Source organism: Nycticebus coucang, chromosome 2 (assembly GCF_027406575.1).
Source record: "Nycticebus coucang isolate mNycCou1 chromosome 2, mNycCou1.pri, whole genome shotgun sequence".
Classification (NCBI taxonomy): domain Eukaryota; kingdom Metazoa; phylum Chordata; class Mammalia; order Primates; family Lorisidae; genus Nycticebus; species Nycticebus coucang.
The window spans coordinates 94,378,506-94,406,107 of NC_069781.1; the positions used below are offsets into that span (position 1 = coordinate 94,378,506).

Genomic DNA, 27,602 nt, shown 5'->3' on the forward strand with positions numbered 1-27,602 from the left:
GTGATGGATTTTACAAATAGATACCAGAGAGACAGAGTTGATGAAAGAAGCTCTAAGCATGTATTAGCAAATGCGAATTTAATTAAGTAGAAGCTTTAAAGTTAAAAATGTGGCTCTTGTATTGAAGGTAGGAAAAAATCACATGGAAATATTTAGCTATACTTGAGAATGTTTGACAAGGAAATATGTACACATATAGTCAACTTATTCATGCTAAAAATACTTTTACTGTTTGAGAACTCAGGGAAGGTGCCATTTTTTTGTAGATAAAATCCATCTGTTAATGGAATTAGACAATAAATGTCCCTCACCCACTTGAGCTAATGCTTGCTTCCTCTAATGTGATTAAAATGATCTGCAGGTTACAGAGGCAGATTTATAGAGAAGGTAATAGCACTAAAATCACATGTCCTATGACTTGCATGGGATCTATCCCAAGAAGGATTCCTAGGATGCTCACATATATTTTTTAAAATTATGGGGGAATATATTTTAACTACATATAATTAGATAAGTCTGCTGTTTCTTTCCACTCTAATTTTCCTTCCATCACACCTTCCCTTTCTTGGGTGGTATTCGAGTGATCATGAGCATTCTTGTATTATGGCTAAGTGGAAGTTAAATTTGGGAGACATTTCTTGGGTTTAGTAAGATATATTTATGTGATATGCAGTCAACTCCATGTACTGTTAAGTTATTGCTAATGTCTGAGCTGAGAAATAGCTTCTGAGAATAGTGTTGCCACCCCCTGGGCCTACTCACTTGTCATGAAAACATAAAGTTATGGATCATAAGCTGTAGTAAACTACTACCATGACTTACTATGCCTTTCACATCTAGTACAGGTAAAACAAGGTTTGAAATCCATTCAGCAAGGCTAGGCTCTGAAACATTTTTCTAATTAACAGTTGTATAAAAGGTATTCGAGACTTAGAACATGAATATGATTTTTTTAAGTTACTGTTATATTTTTCAGGATTTGGAAAAAGAATACAAACACAAATGAGCTGCAAAACTTTATTCAAAACATTGGTAAGGCTCAGAAAACATTTCAATGGTTATTTGGAAAGATGTTTTGGAGTATTTAACTGAAACAAATGAGAAATTACAGACTTCTGAAATGGACACATATGAAGAGTATCTTCTTTTGTCACCTTTATTTATCAAAGGAATTGAGAGAGTATTAATGTAAAATTAATGGAATGTGGAATACAAGAGATAAGGGTGAGCAATGTAATCAGTAGATATATTCTGGTCTTAAGAAGGGAATCTGACAAAGATTTTCATACCATACCAAAACCAGGAATTCATTATGTTGAAGAGATACATTTTGAATAGAAGAAATGATCATGCCCTGGGATTATTGCAAATCCCATAATGAAGAGAAATGAATCATATGAATTCATTTGGGAAAATATTTAAATTTCTTGCTGTGTGTATTAGCTTCTACTGTGAAGTGGACTTCTTCTAAAATTAATAGCTTATATATGAGTATATCCTATGGGCCAAATCTAGTCCACAGCCTCTGTATTTTTATGTCCTACAAGCAAAGAATAGATTTTACATTTTTAAAGAGAAGAGGAGGAGGAGAAAACATAACAGAGATCACAGGTGGCCTACAACACCTAAAATATTTATTATCTGGTCCTTTACAGAAAAAGTTTGCCAACCTCTAGTTTAAAACAATAATCTATTTAGCTCACTATTCAACATGTTCGTGATTTGGGCTGGGCTCAGTTGGACAGCTCTTCTGCTGGTCTCGGCTGTTTTCACTCATGTGAATGTAGTCAGCTAGTGGGGGTGGGGTCACCTGAAGGCTGATTATCTGGTATGTTCTCCCTTACAGATTCAGCAGTTGACTAGAAGTCAACTGGGATCAGAGAATTTCTGAGCCATAGCTTCTCATTATTTGGAAGACAAGCTAGGGCTTATCCTCATGATGGTAGTTGCAATGTTTCCAACAATAGCAAGCAGGAACAGGTCCCCCAGTGCAAGAGTTTCTTAAGCCTTAGATTGCATTATTCTTGGTAATATTATGTCAAACTAAATGCCATGGCTAAGTCTAGAATTATCATGGGGAAAGTATACCAAAATACACTGATGAAGGAAAAGGAAAAATCTGTAGTAATTCTTACAATCCACCACACTTATTGATTTGCTATGAAAGAATTACAACATATATAATGTAAAACTAATAATATGCCATTACTATAAGGAAATTGATGATAAACTCTTAGATAAGTTATGTCAATTTAATAAATATTTAAGATTAGTGATGCAGAAAAAAATTTGAAATTCCCTAGAATCAGTCTGTTCATATATAAAAGAAATTTGAACTTTGTCTTCCCAAATAGACAATTCTGAAATTTTACATGGAATTACAAATAACAAGTTGTGAATGTGAATAAATCTTTGCTAAACTATCAATAATAAAAAAATGACTAGCATAATTAATTTTGCTAAAAGAAACACAATTATCTTTCTAATTTTTAATTGAAAAGATATTACCAATCACTGTCATATGAATTGGTCATGAAAGCATGTATGCCCTGCAGGAGACCAAGCACCAGGCTTAAAGAAGCAGCCACTGGTTCTTCAGGGAGGCGCTGGGAGTAAGACAATCTCCTAGCTAGCAGGGAGATGTTTTGTAGCCCGGAGACAAGCCCTCAAGTAACTGAATGCATTAATGAGATAAGATTGGTCACTTGTTAGCAAGTAGGTGTTATACTTTGGACATTTGTAGTGCAACAGTGTGGGAGTCAAGCACATAGCTCCGGTATCTGGGCCCCCCACACCTGTTGTATAATGCTTCAATAAAAGGCCATGACAGAGGTTACTCAGGGCTCTCCCTGCACCTATGGCAAGCCCACTTCTTGCAGGCATGTACCTGCAATCGGTGTCCCAGCTGTTTTTATTCATGCAGGGATGGGGTGCCCACAGTGGGCATCAACAATGCCCGAAAAGGAGAAAAGAGGTGTGTATAGTACATAGGCATGTCATTTAAAAAGTGTGTTTTTCTGGATTTTTTAAAGTGGTATTTTTTCAGCTTTTACAATTTCGTAATATATTGTGATACCTTTCCTCATTTTCATGCCTAGTGTTAGATATATATTTTTGCATTCTTTTCTATACATTGGCCCTCTATACGTAGGGCCTCTAAAATTTCCTGGGAAACGAATCCTGGAAAACATCCTAGGGCCTACCCAGAGAAGGATCAGTAAGTGTTCCTGCTCCAGAGAGAGGAACTGGTACAGAGAGAGAAGAGAAAAGGAAAAGAGTTTCAGCTTTTTTGTAGGTGTGGTGTGGCAGTACATGAAATGCTGCATCTTCTTCTCACCTTCAAGTTTAATTTAAAAGCAGTTAATTGTCTTTTCTGCCTACAGTCATATCCCATGCAACATATCAGTTCTAGGTTTATCAAAAGCCCATCGTTTTTAAACTGATACCTCAAATGCTTGCTCAACTTTCCTTTTTTCCTGGCAATTATTCTCCCTTCCTGGAAAGGTTGCCTCTTGGATGAGATCAGAAGGGAGTTTTCATTTGACAAGTGGAGTAAAAAAAAAAAAAAAAAAAAAAACAACCTATGTGAGATCAAGTAATTTTCCCATGGTCACACACTAGGCTGAGAAACCTAGGATGGCAAAAAAAAAAAGTGTTTTCTATTGACAAGAACCATTCTTTTCTTATTATTTCCCTTGAACTTAACCCTTTGAATGCATAGAGATGACTTCTCTAAATTAATGAGAAATACATCTTACATAGAAACCACAGCTTTATCATACTCTTATCATTATCCACCAGTTGGCTTCTATATGCAAGGCCCTAAGTTAAGTGCCAGAAATCCTGAAGAAATAGGAAACAATATTTAAAAATGTAGAACAATATTTTAAAGTAGCACATGCTAAGTAGCTATATAAATCTTCATAGGTAAAGATCCAGGTAGACAGTTTTGAAAGGAGTATACAGTGTACACAAAATGAAAATGTTTTGGTGGGGGCTACTCAGAATGATGAATGGGTATCTGGTTTTCTTTGGGGGTATAACTTTATTTTAATACATTACACAATACTTCTCATAAAGTTGCAGATCCCAAAATGACTCTTAGAAATCATCTAGTACCAATCTCTACCATTTACACCAGAGATTCATGGTTTCTCTATAGTTACTAACCTGACTTGCCCAGGATCACCCAGCCCACCACAGAACCAGAGCCAGAGTTTTTCATCACATCTCCTCAGCATTTCTTTGCTGAGTTACCAGGACCAACCATGGTGGTTACAGACCACCTTTATGGGCAGAATTGGCATCGAGCCCCAGATGCGGGCCTGAGTCAATGACGTCCCTCCCTGTGCAGTGGTAATGTTATTTGGTAATGTTATTTGAAACCAGTGGCTGTTCTTCAGTGCCATGTCTAGGTTAATTCAGACCTTAAAGTTACTTGTGGCATGGCCTGACATTTTGTCAGATTTTATTCCAGAGTTGAAAACTTTAATTCTCATTCTTCATTTCAAATTGTTTTGTTGTTTATTTTCATTCTCCTTTTTGTATTGTTGAGGCATCCTAAGGGTAGTAATTGCATACAGAAAATGACTCTTTCAATAATGAACTGGATACTTCCTGTTTTAAGAACAGTTTGAAGAAACTATTAAGGAAACTGTATGCTAAGGCTTTTTATATTTAGGTACAACCCTTGGTAATAGCAAGTAAATTTTAAATCTAGCTTTTTAAAAAATAAGTGTTTAGCATATGTCAGAAACTTGATATATATTTGATAGTCTAAGGAATCATGGAATTACTAGCTAGGGCTTCAACACAGAGCTGTAGCTATCATTATCCTTACAGGCCAGATGACTAGATTTTGAAATTGGATGGATAAAAACGAAGTTGAGATGAGTTATTACCAAGTAGCTCAAAGGACAGCTCTCAATGCAACTTGAAAGAATTCATATTAATAGGTTAAGCATATATAGCAATGTAATTTCTTTGTCTTCAAAACATTATCTCAACTCATCATCCTAAAAATGCAGTAACAGTAGATTAAAAAAATTATCACCATGTTACAGTTGAAGAAATTAAAGCAACAGTAAATTTTGAGCACAAAGTTACAGACCACCTTTATGGGCAGAATTGGCATCGAGCCACAGATGCTGGCCTGAGTACAATAACGTCCCTCCCGTGCAGTCCGTCTTTCCTAAACAGTGTGACACCAATCCACCTCCTTCTTCCACATCTAAGCCAAATAAAAACAAATGATAACACTAGATTCCAAAGTTGTTGTTTAGTATTCTTTATTTTTTTATTCAAGAATTAGCCTGCTGCCTTTTTACAAGAACTAAACAGTGACAACAAATTCACTTACTTCTGCATAAAAAGTCTTATATGAATAAATCACACATAACTGTGATAAATTTTTAAATCAACCCAAACATTTCCCCAAGACTTGAGGGACCAATGGACAAGAGTTGTTCCGCAGTTCCTGTAATCATTTTCTTTGATCACAAAATCCTTAAAACTTGACATTAAAGAGCAGGTGCCTGTGGATTCAAGACACAGCCCATAATTGTAATGATTAAACAAATGTGTTCAAAGAGTAAAACCTAACTATCAATCTATTTATGAGTTCTTGGTTAACATGTCCAGAGGCTAAGGCCACTGTGGTGACTCAAAGGTAACACACAATAATTTATATTATATTATTTTACATTCTTAAATAAAATAGCCAAATCATACTGATTAAAAGCACTAGATCATTTTAACCTTCAGTTACCTTTCACACCCAGTTTGCCCAAGGTCATTATGTCCAGGGCTTCTGAGAAGACAGCCTATAGCAAGGGGAGGAAATCTGGGATGAGTATATAAGCAGGTTTTAAAGGCTGTTCTTTGGCCTAATTTATAAAATCTTCTTCCTACATTTGAGAATTCAAATGTTTCAGACGCAAAATTAAAATGAGGCCTCAGCCAAATCATAGATGCAAGTCCAAATGCTATGTAATTGCTCCATCACCCCAAGGAGAAGTTCTGATTAAAATGAGTCACTTTGACCTTGGATGACATGGCCTAAGGGGCAATTATTCCCCGAGGGACTTAATTAAATGCAATTAGACCAGCGAGAGTACATTTAACGAGTCCCCTTGCAGTACCTGTGTTTCCAATTTATTTTTCCAGCAACTTTCACTAATGATTTGATTCACCCAGCATCCGTCAATGGATAATGATAGGGTGCTCTCTACTTCAAGGTGAGGTAGGCTACGTGGGCCCCATGATTCCAGAATTAGAGAGAAAATACAGATGCATGAGAAGTAAAACAGGAATACAAGAGGGTATGTGTTTATGGCCCATGTGAAAATTAAAAGGAATGGTCCAAAGGAAGAGATACTTACTGTGTCTAAAAGCAAACAGGTTGCCTCAGTGACAACTTGAGGATCAGAGTGATAATAGATGGAGATAGAATGTTACCTCTTCAGAATGTTACCTCTGAATCATGGACTTCTAAGCTGGAAAGGACTTTAGGAATTGTCTTGTCTCATAATTTTATAATGTCTATAATCTTATACTGGGTACTTTGGAGTTTTTAGGGGGTTGTTGAGCTGACTCAACACAATCAATACTGTTGAGCTGACTCAACACACTCAATACTTCACCACACCAGTGGCATGAAGTATTTCAGGCAAGGAGAGCAGTATGAATAAGCTGAGCCGCACAGATGTATGACGTATATTTTGGGAATGGCAATGTTGACCAGTTGAGTAAGATAAAGAGTATGGATAAATATTGTTTGGAAAAATAGGCTTGGGCCTATTTCTGAAATGCTATGTTTGGGAGTTTGGAATTTATTTGGTCAACAAAAAGGAATGTAGACATGAACTTGAATTGTGGGTTCTTACAATTAAAGTGGTATTTTCCAGATGATTACTCCAGTAATTATGTCCCATATGTATAGAAAATAGTAGGGACTGACACAGGCCAAGACTAGGCCAATATTCATTATAACAAAAGTCTCAGATGAAAACAATAGTCTCTGGAGATATGAGAAGCCAAGACCAATTGATTCTGGACAAGGAAGAACAATATCAAATATGACTCCTAAATTCCAAGTAAGGATGTCGGGGGTGGGGTGGGGTGGCCATCAGGGATGGGAATTGGAGTTGAAAACAGGAAAGTCAAGGAGGCACTGGGAAGAAAAGTCTCAATCTAGGACCAGAGAGTTCTTGGGAGGCTGAGGAAGGAGCTCACAGTCAGGAATTAGCTGGAGTCCTAAAAAAAAGAAAGAAATAAAGGAATTAACTGGAGTCCAGACGAATAGTCTAGAACTTGGTTGAGCCTGGGCATCGCACAGCAGAGTAAGGCTGTGGCTACGAGCCAGCAGAGAGTCTGAGGCCATGGTACAGCCTTCCAAGACCAGTGGTCAAAGGCAAGGGATTTGAAATTGCCTCTGAAATCATAAGTCAGACCTTCAGCCTAAGCAGGGGCAAGCAAGGAGAGTCTGGTGAGCAGGGAAGGCCAGAGCTCAGGGAAGAGATGTGAGAAAGGTGTGAATACCCAACATTAGGAGCCATTAATACCGCCAACTAGAGGACCCCAAAGGCAGGGGGACATCTTCCTGAGGACATCTGTAAGTATGGAGTAGTACATAGGAAAGGAAAAAAAAGGGAAGAAACAAGTAGAAGTTTAATATTAAAAAATATATAGAAATAATCATCAAAAGGAAAAACAGAACACTGTAAGATTCTTACATAATAAGGGATTTTTTTACTAGTCATTATACTTTTATTTTAAATTATGCAGGGTGACCCAAATTTTGCTCTTAAAGTTGCCATGCATAGAGAAAATAAGCTATTGTAGCTAAACGTGCCTTTATTTACAAAATATTCATTATAAATACAGAAAGGTAGCCAACATGTTGGGAATATTTTGTAATTATTTTGTAAAACTTTGTAATGCATATTTTGTAAATAAAGGTATATTTAGCTATGATTTCCCATTTTTTCTATGCATGTTGATTTCAGGGGCAACTTTTGGACATCCTATTTAATAGCAGTTAAGGAGTATGTGTGGAACAGAGCATGAAGTTTTCACTGAGGTTAAATGTACTTACCAGATTCTGGTGGATATTGTCTGTAGTCTGAATCTGTCCCCCAAAATCCATATGGGAAACTGATCCCCAGTGTGGTGGTGTTGAGAGATGGGTCCTTTTGGTCTGTTCTCATGAGTGGATTATGGTGCTATAAAAAGGGCTTACAGGAGTGGGTTCCCTCTCTTCTGCTCCTCCACCCTGCGATGACAGGATGAAAGCCCTCACCAGATGCTGGTGGCTGGATTTTGGATTTCCCAGCCTCCAACATTGTAAGAAAATAAATTTCTTTTACTTGAGTGCTGTGGTCACACAAATGAGGAATGAACTCAGATACATCCAACATTTGAATGTTCATGTTTTGTTTTAGCAGCACAAATGGATGAAGATATTAAAGAAAATTTTGCTCCAACCAGGAAGGTGCCTAGATGTTTCCTTCTGTATTAGTAAGAAATCACCTTACCCCAGAACTGCAGGTTAGAGGTGGCATCTGGCACACTCCTGCTTATGGACAGCAGAGTGGAGAGGGAATTCACCCGGATCTGAAGACGATGATTTAGTCCTCTTGAAAAAAAAATGTAAAAAGGAGGGGAAGGAGGGTGACAATATCAAAAGGTAGAGCTGTTTTCCAGGAGGAGCAGGGAGTTTGCATTTTGTTGTGCTGATGAGGAACTGACTACGGGACATTGAAAAGAAAACTTTGTACTAGGCACCCAAGAGAGATGCTGTCTGGAAATGTCTACTTTTGGAGCCTGTCGCTTATAACAGTAGTCACGTTGACTGTTGTTTCTATGAAACAGTTATTACTACCTCCCTTTTGAAGGTATGGACTCATTTTATAATAACAAGAGTATGAGAGGCTGTGGCACACTTTGGCCTCAGTGAGGCTGTTGAAGTTTGTGAATTGCAAACATGGATTAACAGAAGGGGTCTGCTGCAAGGAGCTGGCAGGCCAGTGTCCAGCTAGCAGCTGGCTTGTCATCAGCAACTGCTGGGCATATGCTTAATAAAGCAGGGTTGATAGCTCCATTAGTCATTTAAGACTGGCCTATGTCAGCCTTTGAAACATCAGGGGAAAAAGGACTGAAAAGATTCTCTCTTGAGGTCTCAATTATTTTCCAGGTGCATCCTTGCACCCTTGTTTTGTCCTTTCACATGGCACCCTGGAACTTCTACCCCTATTTCAGCTTAAATTGTTGAACCAAAACGAAAATTAAAAATAAGATCAAAGCAAACAAAAGTATTTTGTCAGGTAAACTGCTTTCTACTGAAGATGCATTTGTTTATAAATGGTCTGGAATTGGAATACAATGGCTGAACAATTCAGGTACTTATTTCCCACTGAGTCAGCCTTGGTGCCCATAACCCTGGGTGAACAGTGGGATGGGTATGGCACCGTAGATGCAGAGACAGGTCTGGGTACACCGGCTTGGTGATAGCACAGATGAGTGTGCTCAATGCCAGCCAGCCCTGCTGAAATACACCCAATTTTGGAATGACAATTTAATATAAGCAGCCAAACATGGACTTAGTCCAACCTCAAATGTCCTACTAAAACCGTGTGATGGCTCATAAAGATAGCTATGTCTCTGGGAATTTTATGGACTAAAGCAGTGTGTTGAAGTGATAACATAGCACCCTAATCCCTCCATTAAGATCGGTGTCTGTGTAGTTTTGAACCACCACACAGCAGAGAGAGAAATGTCCAGCAGAAGAGAATTAAGTATGGAGTCTATATTATTCTCATTCTGATTCTGCCTATATGACTCTATATTTTTTTAAACCTCAAAATGGAAAAAAAAATTTCTACATATAATCAATGAAGGATATGTGAGGGTTTATTTTTTCTGAGGAGGCATTTTCCACTGTGTCACTCATGTCTCTTTTGTTTCTCTCAGAATTTACCACCATGAGCACACACTTTCCTAAACATCCAGTATTTTTAAATTCAGTTAATGAGAATTTTAACGACATATTTGGGTTTTCCTTTTTGCATTAGCAGCCAGGGAGCTCAGAGCTGAATACAGTGTTGAATTCTTCATCCTATGAATTAGGTACAGTGATCTTTGCCTTCTTTATATGCATTTTCATTAAAAAATATTTATTATAAGAATATTTTGACAAGATTTTAAGCATTTTTAGTCAGGAGGGCATTCTATGAAGGTATAAAATCAAACAAATACAAGAAATGGCAGCAGCTCTTCATTACGCATGCTTTGTCTGCTCATCGGGACTCCAGCTTATGTCTCACCACAGCCTGGCTCATCAAGTGCCATGAATGTGCAAGCTGGACACAGGATCTTGTTCTTGTTTATTACACCTCAGATTGAAAGGGTGTATTTAAGGCAGGAAGATAGAAAAGGTGAGATTAAAGAGGAACAAGAGAAGGGTTCATAGTTTCATGAACAAGTGAGAATAAAAGTTTATTTGAGTGATTTTTATCAAAAATGTTGAAATTTTTTGCTCTCTGGAGAAACCTCCTTTTCCTTAGCAATAATAAACGAGAGATTATTATAATGGTTACTATTAGGGCACAAAAAAAAGAGTGCATATAAAATTTTGGTCATACTGAAGGTCAATTGAGGTATTTTGACTCTCTACTTGGTCGTAGGCACTGAAATATTTTATTATTATCCAAATCCTTCTAGGTTTTGTGATTTGAGAGTGAATGTAATATGCTTTAAGATATTTCCAGATATTATCAACTGTAAGATTTGTAATTGCTGATTAAATCATTTGGCACCTAATAAAATGAACTTCTGGATTAGGCTTTAACTGTGATTCAGTATGGAAATAATGAATAAGTTTAATCAATGGGAAAAGAAATCACCAGAATATGCTGATTTCTTTGGATGTCTAAGGACTGAAGTCTTATATCTTCAAAGAGGTAAAAAAGTTCTTCTTTCACTGAAATTTAAAAATAGAAATTGTAGATGTATCGGGGGTTTTTAGTGATCTCTCTTGCATGGAATGAAAAGGTGATGATCAAGAAAAGATTTTTCATTTTGAAATATGTGTACACTAAGGAGTAACAATGTACTCAAATCCTAATATAATATCAATTTGCATATTTATAAAATGATAAGAGATATCCATAATGATAAAAGAAGGGACTGCTAGGATGTCGATGCTTATTTCAACAGTTGCATTTCCTCTTTACTGAGAGTTTCTTAATGTTTCCCCTCTAAGGCCTAACTGAGTTTATGTGGGACTCTAGGATCTCTTCATCCTGACAAAATTAACCTTTAAAATTTATCGAATCAACAGACCCAGTTTTTGGCAATTGGCCATTTTTTTTTTTTAACTAAACAAATTGACTTAAGCATTCATTTCAGTGTTACTTAAAAAAGCATACTTGTGCCATACATGATCTTGATAGATTCAAAAAACCTTATATAAATTGAATGCTTAAATACAAAAATGCTCATCTTCAGCTAGCCTGGGAATCTGATAAACAGCTCATTCATTTTTTTCAATCTTTTTTTTTCCTTTCATGCAACAATTCCTTTAGTACCTTGCAAGCTCTGATGGGAACAATTCTGAGCCAGTCTGGTCTATCACCTCTTTTGTCCTAGGGCTCATCATTTGGACAGTAGGTGACTACCACAGCAAGGCAGGGAGTGAGTACAGGGTGCTATGGAGGGATGTGGTAGGATACCCAAGCCATACAGGGTAAGGGTGAGAACAAAGGACAGACCAGGCCTCTCAGAGGAAACTACTGAAGCAGGTGGATGGGGTGATAAGGAGAGGCTGACGCAAACAGAGGAACAGCAAGAAGACAGAAACACAGGACCCACTTGAAGAGTACTGTGGTCACACAAAGGAGGAAGGAACTTATATACATCCAACATTTGGTTCAATGTCAAGACTTATGACACCACATGGCACGAAAAGGGTATGAAGAGGTTTATTACCCACATACTAAGACTTTCTGAGGAAAGCAGGGCAGGCTTCTCAAGGGGGACTAAAAGTAGCTTGAAGGAGTAGGGAATGGAGACTAGCTTGGCTTTTTGACTCCATGTGGTGGGGCCAGGTTAAGGTTTTATGGAGGTGCCCGTCAGCACCAGAGGAGAAAACTCCTGGGCTTTTCTCTAGCCTGCCCAGATGTGGAGCAAAAAGAGAAAGGGGAGTGACAGGGCTTGAAATCTGTCAGCAGTCAAACAAAAAAAGTCATATTCTTTATTACAAGCATTAAATAAGATTCTCATGCTCTACCAACTGCGCTAGCTGGGCAGTCACATGTAATTAAGGAAAGATAATTCAGTTAGTAATAGACTGGAAAGAGTCAAGACCAGAGAAAGGGAAAGACTAGCAATAAGGGTGCACAGGAGTTGGAGGTTGCTATGAGCTGTGATGCCACGACACTCTACCCAGGGCATCTGCCTCAAAAAAGGGGGGGGGGGTGCACCAGACCTAAAGCAATGGTGAGGACAGACTGTGCAGAACCTTAAGAGATACTGGGATCTAAATTGATAAGAGATTATGAATGATTGGATGGTGAGAAGCAGGATAGGAAATGGAGGAGAAAGATAAGTTAAAGATGTAGTCCAAATATTTGCTTAGAACAGTTAGGTGAAAGGCAATGTTATTTTTTAGTGTAGGAAATAAAGGAGGAAAAACAGTTTTAGAATATAGATGATTCTTTCCCTTTTGGCATGTTAATTTTAATTTTGAGTTATCTGTGGGACAGTCAAATGGAAAAGTTCTACAAGGAAGACCTAGAAATTATCAATGTATTAAACAATTAAAATCTTGGAAGAATGCTTTTAAATTAAAACCATGGATGATATCCAGGAAAATGTGGAATGAAAAAATGTCTAGTATTGAGAATTAAGGAACATCAACATTCAGAGGGAAAGTACAAACATAAGATCCCAAATGAAATTGAGAAAATATGGCCAGACAAGGAGGCCCAGGAGAATACAGGGCCAGAATGTCAAGGGAAGTGAGCATTCCAAAAAGTTGGAAGTCTTCAACCATTGCAGAAGCTCTTCAGAATTTATGTAAGACAAGGCTAAAGAGTGTCTACTTGATGGAGCATCTAAGATTTCTTTGGTAACTAAGAAAGCCATTTCAGTTGATTAGTAGAGGTAGAAACTATGTTATCAGTGAGTTGAGTAGCAAATGGATGACAAAAGAGTGAAAAAGTAAAGTGTAGACAGGTCTTTCTAAAAGTATGGCAGGGGATGGAAAAGGGGAAGACAAGGTGGTAACTAGAAGGAATAACTAAATTTAGGAAGGTATTTTTCATAAAATGGGAAGACCTGAGCATTTGACAAGTTGATGGATAGGATGTGAGATCTTAGTCAAAGGATATCAAAAACAGAAAAAAAGAAGTTGATGGATAGTAACAAGAGAAAAAGGAAGGGTTTAAGAGAAAGGTATAATTAACATCCCAGGGAAGGTGGAATTTAAGGGAACCCATATCTTACATGAAGAGATTCACCATAGGAAGTAGAAATCACTCTTTCATTTATATCAGAAGGAAAGAAAAAAAGATGAGTGTGGAAAATTAGTGATTTCAGTGGCAAGAACCTCTGATAATTTTCATCCATTGGTTTTTATTATTTTTGTTTGTTTGTTTGTTTATAGAGAAAAGAAATTTATTTCTTACAATTCTGGAGGATGAGAAGTCCAAGGGCAGGCTCAGCATCTGGAGAGGGTCCTCATCCTGATGGACACTCTCTGCAGATCCTGAGGTGGTGCAGAAACTCACATGGTGAGGGGGATGGACATGATAGCACATGTCTCCCTTTCTCTTATAAAGCCACCAGTCCCCACTGCTGTGATAATCCACCAACCTGTTAATCCATGCATGAGTACACAGTCCTCATGACCCAATCACCTCTTCCTTCTTTTTTTTTTTGGAGATAGTCTTGTGTAACTAGAGTACAGTGGTGTCAGCCTAGCTCACTGAACTCTCAAATTCTTGGGCTCAAGTGATCCTCTTGTCTCAGTTTTCCAAGCAGCTGAGACTACAGGAGAGTGCTATAGTGCCCAGCTAATTTTTCTGTTTTTTATAGAAACAGTGTTTCACTCTTGCTTAGGTTGATCTCTAACTTCCGACCTGAAGCAATCCTCCTGCCTCAGCTTCCCAGAGTATTAGGATAATAGGTGTGAGACACTACACACAGCTTTTTGTACTTTTTTTTTTTTTAAGACAGAATCTCATTTGGTCACCCTTGGTAGAGTGCTCTGGCATCACAGCTCACAGCAACCTCAAACTCATGGCTTAAGCGATTCTCTTGCCTTAGCCTCCCAAGTAGCTAGGACTACAGGTGCCCACCCCAATGACCGGCTATTTTTTTTTGTTGTTGTTGTTGCAGTTGTCATTGTTTAGCTGGCCCAAGCTGGGTTCGAACCCACCAACCTCTGTGCATGTGGCCGATGCTGTAACCACTGTGCTTGGCTTGGGTGCCAAGCCAGCTTATTGTATTTTTGTAGAGATGGGGTATTGCTATGTTATCCAGGCTGGTTTTGAGCTTCTGCTCTCAAGCAAGCCTGTCTCAGCCTCCCAAACAGCTTGGGCTACAGGTGTGAGCCATCACTCCTGGTCCCAATTACCTCTTCAAGTTCACACAGTTCAATACTGCTTCATTAGAATTCAGGTTTTTTGTTTGTTTGTTTGTTTTATCTTTTTTATTCTTTAAAATTATGTTCTTGAGTCATAAGGGATTACATTCCAACATGAGATTTGGAGAGGGCAAACATTCAAACCACAGCAGGTCTCCTACCCAGAAATTATTAGCATCCCTGCCTTTTCTCTACCCCCTTCCCCAGAAGATACAGAGGAACTTTTTCTGATCTAATTTTAAGTCTCAGATAAATCTTAGGGTGACAGGGATACAGGACAGGAAAGGCAGGATCCGCAAAAGGAAAGACCAGTTTGTCAGTATGGGGTAAAGGTGAGGAGGACAAAGTCCGGGCCAGGAAGGGGTGAATAAATATTTGTGCATGTTACACTCTTCACTGATCTCACAGAAGGCATCAACTTTTTCAGCTGGGGTAGAAAGTGAGCTCTGGAAAGTAGCTGTTCAGATTAGGGAAGCACCAAGGCAAAGGACGTGTTTTGGACCGTCTCGTTCTCTAGCTTCTTTCTTTCCAGAACAGGTGAGGAACACCCATAGCCTTTAAGAATGGGGGTGAGGTGCATTCTGGGCAATTGATGGTTCAAAAGACTGAGATACCTCCTAGCTGTGCCCAGTGTTGGTGTCTCTTTGTCTTGAGCCTTTTGCCACTCCCCAACTCCTTCCTTCCAGCAGGGCTGTTCCACTGACTCACCATGATGCAGACTGTGCTGCTCCTTTGCTTTGTCCTGCTGTCCCTGGTGACTGCCTTTCCAAGAAATACCCAGCATGGGACCCTGAACTTCCAGCCATCTTTCACAGAGACTGAGCGTCCATCAAACATGCTCTCCAGCCAGATGTCCCTCCCAGATCCCAGGATCTGCCAGCATCTCTTGCACACAGCCCCCTCCTTAACCCCTCTGCCCAAATACCTGTCCACCTTATCTCTAAGAGTGGTCCTGGAGGACATTGGGTGCCCAATTGAGGCTCATATTCTGCAGCTTCAGCTCATTAGGTTGGGAGGAAAGGACACCACTGAAACCCTCATCCACGAGAGTCAAAAACTCAATGAGGAGGAAGGGATTGGCCATGCCAACACAGTTCTGAGGGATCTGGGGGGATCCCCAGGGGATCATAGGCGGGTCCAGCGTGCAGTTACCCTTTCTGAAGCATGTACCTCTAGGCATGGGTGGGTGTTGTATGAGATAGCAATGCTGATGGTTGAATTTGCTGAGAAGCTCCCTTCCACTGAGCTGGTAACAGAGTTCAAGACTTCTGCCATCAATGTCACCCAGAAGTGCACAGATGAGTCTTGGGTGCATTTGGAAGAAGTTGGCAAACGACTGATGAAAAGTCCCGAACTTAAGAACCTTACAATGCCTATAGAAGATCAGATTTACTTTGTCATGCGAATCGGGGCCATTCTGAAACATATTATACTGGATTTGATACAGCATTATTTCCAGGCCTATTTCGGATAGGGAAGGACCCTTAGTTGAACAACTTTCTCAAAAGTCTCTGATAGGCCTGTGTACAGGGACTGACAACAGTAGGTAGTTAGAAATGTTGGGAACAGCTGGAGACATGCGTGTTCTTCATTTAATCCCAGTGCCAAAAGACATTATGTCACCAGGATCACCCTTGCCTCTCTCAATGTGTCCTACCTAGCCCCTATTTCTTCTCCCAATTTCTCTTTCATTCAGTTATCAAATACTGTGGATTTATTATGTAGTAGGTATGAAAGGCAATCTTTCCCCATTCATCTTCCTTATACATCCTAATTTCCTAACCAAATGCTATTGCTTGCTTATGTTAATTTTTAACTGACAATAAAAATAATTAAAAAGAAAAAAACAGCTTCCGTATCAGTCACAGTTTCCTGATCTCTCTTGATTCTAGGTCTCTACAGCCTCTTTTGTGAGCTGGAGAGGAAATGTGACAGGGATATGTAGGATTTGCCAATGTGTTTTTGGGCTCAAGGTTGGAGCAAAGGGGCAAATATTTGTAGAGGCCATATCCCTTACTGATTATCAAAGGAAGTAACATCTCCCCTTCTCCTAGGACAGGGAACTGGGCAGAGCGTCTGCACCTATACCATAGCAATGCCCCTTCCAACTGGATGGTGCCGTAATTTGAGACTCCACAGTTGTGGAAGAGGAGCAGAGGACATTTGTGGGGGTCTAGAAGGAGGAGGCCATTGCATTTGTTGGATGCAACTTGAATAGAAACTGAAGGTTGACAGGTGAGATAATCCTTTAACTGATCCCTGGGCCGTGTGCAGACCATAACCCATCAAGACTCAAACATCAAAATCCAAATCCAGAGCTCCTTTTTTGAGAGGCAATTTGGAGGCAATCAGTAAATGATTACCAATGCAATGGAGGGCAGTGATGATGAAGCTGGTGGGAGAGTCTTAGGCTGCCCTCTGCCAAATAAGGCTTGGTAGCTGCTAAGGGAAAATTTTGGTCTGTCTATACTTTGCATCTACTGAACCATGTGCATTGCCAGCCCAGAGGAACCCCCAATAATTGTCAAAAGCACAAGTGGGTAAGTGGATTTCAGTGTGGGTCCAGTTGATTGTTGCACAAAGATTCATTGAGAATTCCAAGGAAGGAATTTTTATAGGACAGTCATTTTTTTTTTTCAGAGAACAAGACAAACTGCCTAAAACCTGTCTCTCTAACTGGTTTTAATTTCTTCTTGAAATAGATGGCAAAAAATTAAATGATATCCTAAGAATAAAGAAGAAAACTCAAGAGAATGGGTTCTGTGAGGGAGATAGAAGATTTAAGAAAAGTAAAGAACGTTTAAAACAATTGCTAGAAAGAGCCAGAAAGAGGGAGAAGACATTAGAAAAATAAAGAATCATTGCCAGAATCAATGGGGATGCATTTAAGACTAGAGCTCATGCCTTTTAAAGAGAACATTTCCTATAGTTCTAGCAGGACTCCATTCTCCAGGCATAGACACAGAGGAAATGAAAAGATAGATAAATAAGGGTGATATTTATTAGGATGGAGTGATAGAAAAGTCACAGGTGAATGGGTTTTATTAGGAATGAGTGTTAGAAAAATCACACATGAAGCCATAAACCATGTAGTCTCACCTGGAAGAGAAATGCAATGATGTCTGAGTGAGGTTGGTAGAGGGGTTCAAAGTATTTCAAGTCTTAATGGGGTTAAAGGCCAAATTTAAGGAGTGACTCATTGAGGGAACTCAAAGGTAAGAGTTGGTGGGGAGCAGCCTGCACATTTACATGTGATAGGGGAGCAGTTCCAGATGACAAGCCAGTGGAGAGTGTGTCCATGGGAGTGGGTGGCTGAAGTGGAATCACAGAGGAGTCCTGGTGTCCAGAGAGATGCCCGTGCAGGTGCTGACGTCACTTCCGAGGCTGTTAGGATATGAGGCATGGCAGAAGACTACAGACCATGTGTCAGGCTCTCATGAACTGACAGCAGAGGAGAACGCATCTCACAGGAGCAGAGTCTTTAAGAGATTCAGGAGGAATCAGATTGGAGGAACTGGATAAAAACCAACCCCACCCCCTTCCCCAAGCCGGGAGCCTGGGCAGCTTCTCCTAGAAGATATCAGTAACTCACTGTCTTCAGGAGGGAGCACCCAGGAAACAACACGAAGAATTGAGGACTTAGACAAAAATATAATAGGTGCCATGAGTTGCCAGAGTCAGCAGCGAGGCACTATCAGGATGTTGCCCTGATTTTCTTGGTATACAAGTTCCAGTATTTGCTAGTGCCTTCATTCCTCCTGCAATTACCTGCAACTATCTCCAACAGCTTTCTCTGACTGCACCCTGGCCCCATCTTAAACATGGCAAATAGAATGCATGTTGGTGGCAGCTTGTGGCCCTAGGATCAGGCCTTAACAAATGAAGATAGGAGCTGGTGGATATGTGCCCCTAACTTCCTTTATCCCCAGATAGGACATCTCTAAAGTATATTCTATACAGTTTCCCACAGTCCCCAGAGGGATCGAGCTACGGTTGCACACAGCAGTAACCTGCTCATTAATTTACCCCAAGCTTGTTGCCTTCCATTGCCTGTCTCATGTTCACACTCTCTTAGCTTCCTGGGATTGGGGTTGCCAGATAAAACAAAGGACACCCAACTAAATGCATGTAAGCAACAAATTATAGCTTTAGTGTTTTTTTCTCAAATATTGCATGGGATGTAACTTAAACTAACAAAATGGCTTATCCAAAATTCAAGTGTAGCTGAACTCCTGCATTTTTATTTGATAAATATGGCAACTCTATCTGGGATTGCCTTCCAAATAATCTACTTGTATTTGTATACTTGCCTCAGGGTCTGCTTCTGAACTAAGGCAGTTAACAGCTACCCTGGAGGAATATACTTTAAAGAAGAAAAGACTCTGAGAACAAACTTCCGAAGCAACATCCAAATCACATTGAAATTATAAAGGGCTATTGCTCTAATGCCAGCTATAAACTAAAATTACCAGCTATAAACTAAAATTACTATAAACTAAAATAAACTAAAAGGCTACAAACCCAGCCTCAGCACATTTTGTCTGATTTGTAGAAGCCATCGCATCATCAGGAGAGCACCTGTTATCCACTCACCTTTATAAAACTCAATGCCAAGTGTCATTAGGATAGCTATGCTATGATAATGCACTATTCATTTCATCACCAAATGTCCTGAATGTCTATCGCTGGAGTGCAGCCTATGTTTCAATAAAACAACACAGCCAAGTATGAAAAGGAGAGGCCGTGTATCCTTGGTCCTCTCTCTGACCCACCACTTTCCAGTAATAAATTGGGCTTGATTAAATCGACTATGGGGGATCCCAAATGCATTGTTCTTAATGAACTTCCAATCTGAGGCTTGTTTATTAATAATTTAATTAAAATACCACATGTTTACTTGTTGCTGTTCCTCTTGAGGGAGGAACTGGGTAAGAATTACTTTACCCATCTACCTGACAGCACCACCACCACTTTTTCCAGCTGATATTTGCTAAACCCACCTTGATTCCTTACTTTCATAAAATTCTCCAAGGCTTGTTGGAGATATGGTTTCATGTCTCATCAGTGTAAAAATAAGCCCTTCAGAGCTCCTGCATCTCCCCAGCATGTCTGGTAATGTCTTGAATTTCAAAAGCAGAGGTTTGGATTATTTCTTCCTTTTGTTTGTGTGCAATAAATACAAATCATGGGCACTAATCGAAGGTTGTATGCAATTCAGGTATAAAGCTTGGTCAGATATTGAACAAAACTGTTGGTTTGTGAATGTGTGGTAACTTCTCCGAATAGCACCCATCAGTGCCATCTACTTTGGGCATTCACATTATCATTATTCTAATGTAATACTGAGCTCTTTTATTTCAGTCATAGATAGCTCCAGTCTGTGGCAGTATCAGCAAATGTGAGGGCTGCCAACACAGCACTTGAGGCACTGGGGAACACCAGTGAAGTTCACTTTAAAGAAAATGATTCTCACTTTTCCACGCATTCACAGGCTTCCTTTTGATTTCCATGTTGAGCCTATTGACTTCAAAGTATCCTTTCAGGATCACTCACAAGGCCAGAGACTCATCCGTGTTCTGATTCCTTGATTTTGCTCCATGCTCAGCTTTTGTTTGAAGCCTGTGGGGTGCTGGCTGGAAGAAGCTCAATAGGTGGCAGGGAGAGACAAGTGTCTGGTCTTAAACCTCCTTCCTGGAATGATTACAAAAGAAAGTAGAGACTGAGGAAGTGGGTATCATCTTGCCAAGGAGTCATTTTCTGAAAATGAGTACTCAGATACAGCATGGCAGGGGGATGGCTACAAAGGCAGGTGCCTTGTGCAGAGTAGTCACAACTCCCTCCCCTGCCTGTTGAAGCTTCGCCATTTTGAAATCTCAGAAAATTGGACCTACCCTGGAGTTTGAAGGGAAAATAATCTCCTGATTCACAAATTTTTAGGTCACGTGGATATAAATGAGATATCAGGGTGGATGACAATGGCTATCATCATTTGCTTTCATCTCACATTTCTGGTTGCAGTTCAGGATTTTCCCTATGGAATGCAGGAATGGACGAAACCCATCCCAGAAGAGCTCTAAGGGCTCCACAAAGATGCACAGAGATTCCTCCTATCTGCCTCTTTCTGAAGCTAGCATTCTTCTTGTAAGAACTAGATGGTTTATTAGTGTGTAACTTGGGCCAATGCATGCCTTCATGTAACCATCGTCTTGCTGTCCCATTTTCTTGGTTGATTTAGTTGACCCTCTGATACGTTTAACCATGACACATAAGCATAGATCCATCACAAAGAGGCTGCCCTGATAAGGCTTCCCAGGCTTTGTATTCCTCCCATGACAAAGGATCTACTTCCCAGTCAGCTGTCTCTACTTCAGATTTATAATTAATTTCACTTAGCTATTAAACATATTCTAAGCAATATTTACATCATTTAAAGTCCAGGCTATACTTAAATGAATAAAGATCAAATGCCTGAAGCATGCACAAATTTAGACAAAGTAGGAATTTGTCATTCTATGGGGTAAGCTATATGGTTGCTTCGTGGAATTCAACATTCTCTCTTTTTTTTTTTAACTACTTTTTATTTTCCCAAACTGATTTTATCACTTGAACCCAGCCAGGTGCACCAATGTTTGCCAAGATGAAAGCTTTTTCACAGTGCTAATGTCTTCAGACCACACATTTGAATCCTTCCTGCTGTCTCACCTTCATAGGGTTTTTCAAAGATCCAAGTTGAAAAATAAGAATTGAGAGGCATCTCCCCTAAAGCTTTCTGGACCCCCACATTAGCTACTTGCCACTGTTTGCAGAAAGCTCAGAGTATGCCGGGAGCCAATTGTTGATGTAAAGTTTTTCCAAGGTCCACATCATTCAAATCTGGGGAGAGACTCTTTTGAGCAAGTCCCAGATAAAGTTAGTGATTTACAAAAGCTTTTATCAGTCTCCTGATGGCTTTTACAGAGTGGAACACTACATGACCCATGAGATTTGTTTTCATTTACAAAGGTGCAGAGGCTTTGAATTTAAAAATGGAACGTTTTCTTCTCGTGCCAAACATAAACAATTTAACATCCATTTCCCATCCAGCTATTTTACCAGTTCAAAAGAGTTTATAGAATTTTATCTGTATTATATTTCCTGCTGATTGGCAGTGCCTCCTGCTTCAGCTGGGAAGCCAAAAATGTGCTGGCTCGGATTTGAACAGGAAAGGCATAACAAAGAAAACTGGGAAATAAATGTAATGAGTGGTTATGGGGTGCTGAAAACTATACTTATCGTTTCTTATTCTTGTGGAGTTGGTGCTGCCATATTGATTTGTTCCTGGGAAGTCTTTTATGGAAACACACAACAAAAGCTTCAGATTATTTTGTCAACAAGAAAACACAGTTTACCCTATCTTCAAAGTCCCCATCTATTCCTGATTTGAGTGGTTCCATATTCCTTGCTGCTGAGATCTCGCTGAGCCCTGAAGGAGGTTTGCATTGGATACAGTAATTCTCCATAAAAACATAAAAGCCCCAAGAATGTCGCAGAGCTTGTTTTAAGGCCAGGGAAATAATTCTATAGGGGCCATGAGGAATCCAGAGAACAAAAAGTATTGTGGTTAATCCAGGCCAACTTAAGAGTCAGTTTATTAAGCCCCAGAGACTCATTTTTCTCCCTTCCAGAATGTGAAAGACATTTATTTGGCTTATTGTTTGAAGGTCTTCAGTCGTTTTCTCACATTCAAGGCCTAGATGATTGGAAAGGAGAAGAGGAAAAGAACAAACACAGTCGTCTAGACATTTCCTAATGGAATATCGTATTTATAAACCATTTTTCCCTTGCCTTGTCCTAACGGTGAATTATGAATTGAGATTAAAAGTTAGATCAAAGCACTCCAATTTGTACAAATAATCAACACACTGAAATGGGCATAAATGTATTTATGATCTATGTACAAAAGACTTAATAAAAAAATAAGTAAAAAATAAAAGTTAGATCATAAACTTGGGTTCTATTGTAAGAAGGACAGGCAAGAGTTAGGGTTTTCTTGCAAAAAGTAAACCATGAATTTTTGCCTTGAGGACACGTAACCAACCATTTCTATTAAAAGCATGCCACTAGCTGGTTGTCTGTATCCAGAAGGTTCTGCCGGTTCTTCCAGTTCTCGGTACCCAGCTCTTCGTCGCGTCGCCATGATGGGCCATTGACCCGTGCTCGTGCTTAGCCAGAACACAAAGCGTGAATCTGGAAGAAAAGTTCAGTCTGGAAACATCAAGGCTGCTAAGACTATTGCAGATGTCATCCGAACGTGTTTGGGACCCAAGTCCATGATGAAGATGCTTTTGGACCCAATGGGAGGCATTGTGATGACCAATGATGGCAATGCCATTCTTCCAGAGATTCAAGTCCAGCATCCAGCAGCCAAGTCCATGATTGAAATTAGCCAGATGCAAGATGAAGAAGTTGGAGATGGGACCACATCAGTAATTATTCTTGCCGGGGAAATGTTATCTGTGGCTGAGCATTTCCTAGCAGTGGTGATCAGTGCTTACCACAGGGCATTGGATAATCTGATCAGCACTCTAAAGAAAATCAGTACCCCCGTTGACATCAATAACCGTGATGTCATGCTAAACATCATCAACAGCTCTATTACTACCAAAGCCATCAGCCGGTAGTCCTCTTTGGCTTGCAACATTGCCCTGGATGCTGTCAAGACCATACAGTATGAAGAGAATGGTTGGAAGGAGATTGACATCAAAAAATATGCAAGAGTGGAAAAGATACCTGGGGGTATCATTGAAGACTCATGTGTCTTACGTGGAGTCATGATTAACAAGGATGTGACCCATCCATGAATGCGGCGCTACATCAAGAACCCTCGAATTGTGTTGCTGGATTCTTCTCTGGAGTACAAGAAAGGGGAAAGCCAGACTGACATTGAGATTACACGAGAGGAAGACTTTACCGGAATCCTCCAGATGGAAGAAGAGTATATCCAGCAGCTCTGTGAGGACATTATCCAGCTAAAGCCTGATGTGGTCATCATGGAAAAGGGCATCTCAGATTTAGCTCAGCACTACCTCATGCGGGCCAATATCACAGCCATTCATAGAGTCCGGAAGACAGACAATAATCGCATTGCTAGAGCCTGTGGTGCCCGGATAGTTAGCCGACCAGAGGAACTGAGAGAGGATGATGTTGGAACAGGAGCAGGCCTGTTGGAAATCAAGAAAATTGGAGATGAGTACTTTACATTCATCACCGAGTGCAAAGACCCCAAGGCCTGCACCATTCTCCTTCGGGGGGCCAGCAAAGAGATTCTTTCAGAAGTAGAACGCAACCTTCAGGATGCCATGCAAGTGTGTCGCAACGTTCTCCAGGACCCTCAGGATGCCATGCAAGTGTGTCGCAACATTCTCCAGGACCCTCAGCTGGTGCCAGGGGGTGGAGCCTCTGAGATGGCTGTGGCCCATGCCTTGACAGAGAAATCTAAGGTCATGACTGATGTGGAACAGTGGCCATATAGAGCTGTTGCACAGGCGCTAGAGGTCATCCCCCGTACCCTGATCCAGAACTTTGGAGCTAGCACCATCCGTCTACTTACCTCCCTTCGGGCCAAGCATACCCAGGAGAACTGTGAGACTTGGGGCGTAAATGGTGAGACTGGAACTTTGGTGAACATGAAAGAATTGGGCATATGGGAGCCATTGGCCGTGAAGCTGCAGACATATAAGACAGCAGTAGAGACGGCAGTTCTGCTAGTAGGGATTGATGACATCGTCTCAGGCCACAAAAAGAAGGCGATGACCAGAGCCGGCAAGGTGGGGCTCCTGATGCTGGCCAGGAGTGAGTGCTGGGCAAAGTGACTTCAACGCACAAAACCAGCAAAGTCTCCCCCTTTCCTGAGCCAGAGTGCCAGAAGCACTGTGGACGTCTTTGTTTGGAAGGGATCAAATTGAGGGGCAGTCCCCAGTCCCTTTCTGTCCCAGCTCAGTTTGCAAAAAGCACCGACATGTAATTCTTCTCTGTTGTAAGGTTTCCATTTAGTTTGCTTCCGATGATTAAATCTTAAGTCATTTGAAAAAAATAAATAAATAAAAATAAATAAATAAATAAAAGCATGCCACTAGCTGCCCTCTCCAGAAATGTTCCCCCTTGCCCCCAGCTTCCTCACCCCTGCTCTGCTATATATTCCCCCCCATACCTCCCCCCTGAGTTCCACTGCACTGTTGAGCCTCGACTTAATTAGACTTACTTAGTATGTGAACAGTGTGTTATTTTTCAACACACACCCTGACTTTCCCATCAGTCCACCTCATCACTGTCACTACCATCTCACTGTCAGATGCTTGTGTTAAAACATAAGACATAGTAGAAGATACCCTTAATGATGAGAGGGGCAGTGTGTGGATGTGCTTTCTAAGGCTTTTTAGGCACCATACTGTGTAGTAGAAAGAACGCTACATGTGTCCAAGGTTCCCATGCATGGCTGAGCCACATAACCCCTCTGAGCCTCTATTTACTCAGCAATAAAATGAGAGCATGGAACCTCACAACCTGGAAAACCCCTTTTGTTGACTGCTGTTGGTTCAGCAAGTGTTGGCCCACCAGCTACCAAGTGTTGTCTCACCATTGCACTAGTACCACAGACAAGAGCATAGGAAGCTGTGTGTGGCAAAGCGACGCTCTGAATAGCAAGTGGATGGTGTTCATGTGATAGGAAGATGTCTGGTACACTAAAATGCACCATTCAGAAACTGTAATGTACATTTCACAGATACTTCCCTATCCCCTTGTTCTTTCCTTAACCGGCTCTTTTTTATCCTTACAAAGAAATGCATTCCTGTCCCTGTATTTACATATGCTTTCCATTGGAAAGATCATCAATTATTTGGACAATGATAACAAGGTGTTTAATTAAAAAGTAATCTCCAAATATTGAGCAACTCCAGAGATGGAATACTCTCATTAAGTTTATTTGATGATATGTAGTGTATGTAGTTAAAATTGAAGGAGGTATGCCATTTTTCAGCCTCAAGAACCCAGCCTCAGAGAGAATGGTGGAGATAAGATTATTGTTAAGGAAGCTATAAGTTTATTTAAATGATACCCCTAAGTGAATATATTTTGCTTATTACCAGGACACTAGTCCTATGGTAGTAGTACCTGGCTCAAACCAGATGCTCACAGAATATCTATTAGAACATTAAATAGGTGGATGGATGAGTTGCCTTTCTATTATTATACAGAGTGTTCATAAAGTTCATGTGCAATTTTAAATAGTTATATATTTTAAATTGCACACAAACTTTATAGACACCCTGTATATTGCACTGGTAACTCAGCGATGGGAGGGTGATTATTGGGTAGCCTACTTCATTAAGGATGGAAGAATAATTTTATCAGGTCTTGGATCTTTCTTTGCCTGTTTATTTTCTTCCCCAAGGGAAAACCATTAGGTTTATTAGGCACACACACTATCTAGGCTTCTTTGAGATTTGAAACTATACAGAGTTCTGTCCTAAAGCCCCAACCCTTAGATAGGTAATCTGAGTCTTCGTTCACAATCTGATGGACTGACTGGTAGGGACATCCATTAGGTTTATTTATACCAGAGCACTGACTGTGTCTGTATCATTGAGCTAATAATTTAAATTTTCCTTGGTATAAATGAAAGAGTGGGGCCCACACAATTTCCAGATTTCTTCATGGTATTGATATCTTATGGTTCTATCAAAGCAGCAACTGTACTCACGCAGTGGTCTTTGTTCATTTTAATATATATTGGATAAAAGTAATTGCATCAATAAGTTGTCATCTTTGAATAGTAGGATTGCTGGCAATTTTAAAAAAATTATTTTCTTTCTTTCTTTTTTTTTTTTTTTTTGAGAGACAGTGTCTTGCCCTATTGCTTAGACTGGAGTTCACTGGAGTTCAGTGGTCTGATCATAGTTTACTGCAGCCTTGAACTCCTGGACTCAACATCCTCCTGTCTTGACCTCCCAACACGTTGGAATTGCAGGTGTGAGCCACCATGTTTGACCAGGTTGCTGGCAATTTTTAATTACTAATTCTTTATCAAAACTCTTTTTCAATGAATGTAAATTATTTTATAATTAAATGAAATGACATAACATCCTTTCCACACTGAGAAAAGAAATATCTGAATCTAGAAAGGAAAATAAAAGGCATCAACAACAAAAAAAATATTAGTTTCTGTATATAGGCCTTGAGTTATATGTTTCAGATTTTAACCTGCAATGGGTAGATATTATGATTCACTAACTCAGGATGAAGCCTGAAAGTTTTTAGGTTTAACAAGCTCCAGTGAGGGGGCTGGGCGCAGTGGCTCACGCCTGTAATCCTATCACTCTGGGAGGCTGAAGCGGATAGATTGCCTGAACTCATAGGTTTAAGACCAGCCTAAGCCAAAGTGAGATCCTGTCTCTAAAAATAGCCAGGTATTGTGGCAGGTGCCTAGAGTCCCAGCTACTTGGGAGGCTGAGGTAAGAGAATCACTTAAGCCCAAGAGTTAGAGGTTGCTGTGAGCTGTGACACCCAAGCACTCTACCGAGAGTGACAAAGTGAGACTGTGTCTCAAAAAGAAAAATAAAACAAAAACAAAAACAAGCTCTAGTATGACATTTTGGGGAATCTGAGTCTTATAGTGAAACATCATCTGAATATGGTTTTTAGTTTAGATTTATGACAGAGTTAATTCTATCAAAAATTATTTCTTGTCTGTGACTATTCTAGTTCTAAGGGAAAATTAATGCATCTAAATCTATTCAATTTAGGAGTCTCACCATCATACTTGGTGTGTTGTTTCTAATTTCCTCAAATAAAAGCATCTAGGGATAAAGAATTTTCAAAAGGCTTAGCTCCACTGGAAAAGTTTAATTCCATCCAAGATGAGACTTGAATGAGTCCTGAATGTTCAGCTCAGCATCCCAGAATTTAATCCATTTTGCTC

General features: G+C 39.9%; 1 protein-coding gene, 1 long non-coding RNA gene and 1 pseudogene across 5 annotated transcripts; 2 read left to right on the forward strand and 1 right to left on the reverse strand.

Moving 5' to 3' along the window:
- Positions 1–3,941: 3,941 nt before the first annotated feature.
- LOC128577256 (uncharacterized) lies at positions 3,942–13,805 on the reverse strand. 2 transcript variants are annotated; one of them, XR_008377534.1, is made up of 3 exons: positions 13,686–13,805; positions 8,096–8,272; positions 3,942–7,254 (listed from the first exon to the last, which is right to left on the reverse strand). It is a non-coding gene; the product is annotated as an uncharacterized LOC128577256 (long non-coding RNA). The 2 variants fall into 2 exon arrangements; XR_008377531.1 differs by lacking the exon at positions 13,686–13,805 and having other exon boundaries at positions 3,942–6,607; positions 6,647–7,254; positions 8,096–9,811.
- A 1,243-nt stretch (positions 13,806–15,048) lies between these two features.
- On the forward strand, positions 15,049–16,479 carry LOC128566827 (apolipoprotein F-like). Of its 2 annotated transcripts, none has more exons than XM_053563900.1 (2): positions 15,049–15,181; positions 15,331–16,479. In XM_053563900.1, the coding sequence occupies exon 2, from the start codon at positions 15,354–15,356 to the stop codon at positions 16,116–16,118; it is 765 nt and encodes a 254-aa protein (XP_053419875.1). In that variant the 5' UTR covers positions 15,049–15,181; positions 15,331–15,353; the 3' UTR covers positions 16,119–16,479. The 2 variants fall into 2 exon arrangements, with proteins under 2 accessions (XP_053419875.1, XP_053419868.1); XM_053563893.1 differs by having other exon boundaries at positions 15,334–16,479.
- A 6,324-nt stretch (positions 16,480–22,803) lies between these two features.
- On the forward strand, positions 22,804–24,715 carry LOC128561790 (T-complex protein 1 subunit gamma-like; annotated as a pseudogene). The gene has a single exon (XR_008373341.1). The product of XR_008373341.1 is annotated as a T-complex protein 1 subunit gamma-like (transcript).
- The last annotated feature ends 2,887 nt before the right edge of the window (positions 24,716–27,602 follow it).

Coding starts and splice junctions, on each gene's coding strand:
- LOC128566827 (XM_053563900.1), top strand. CDS start 15,354: ATGATGCAGACTGTGCTGCTCCTTTGCTTTGTCCTGCTGTCCCTGGTG.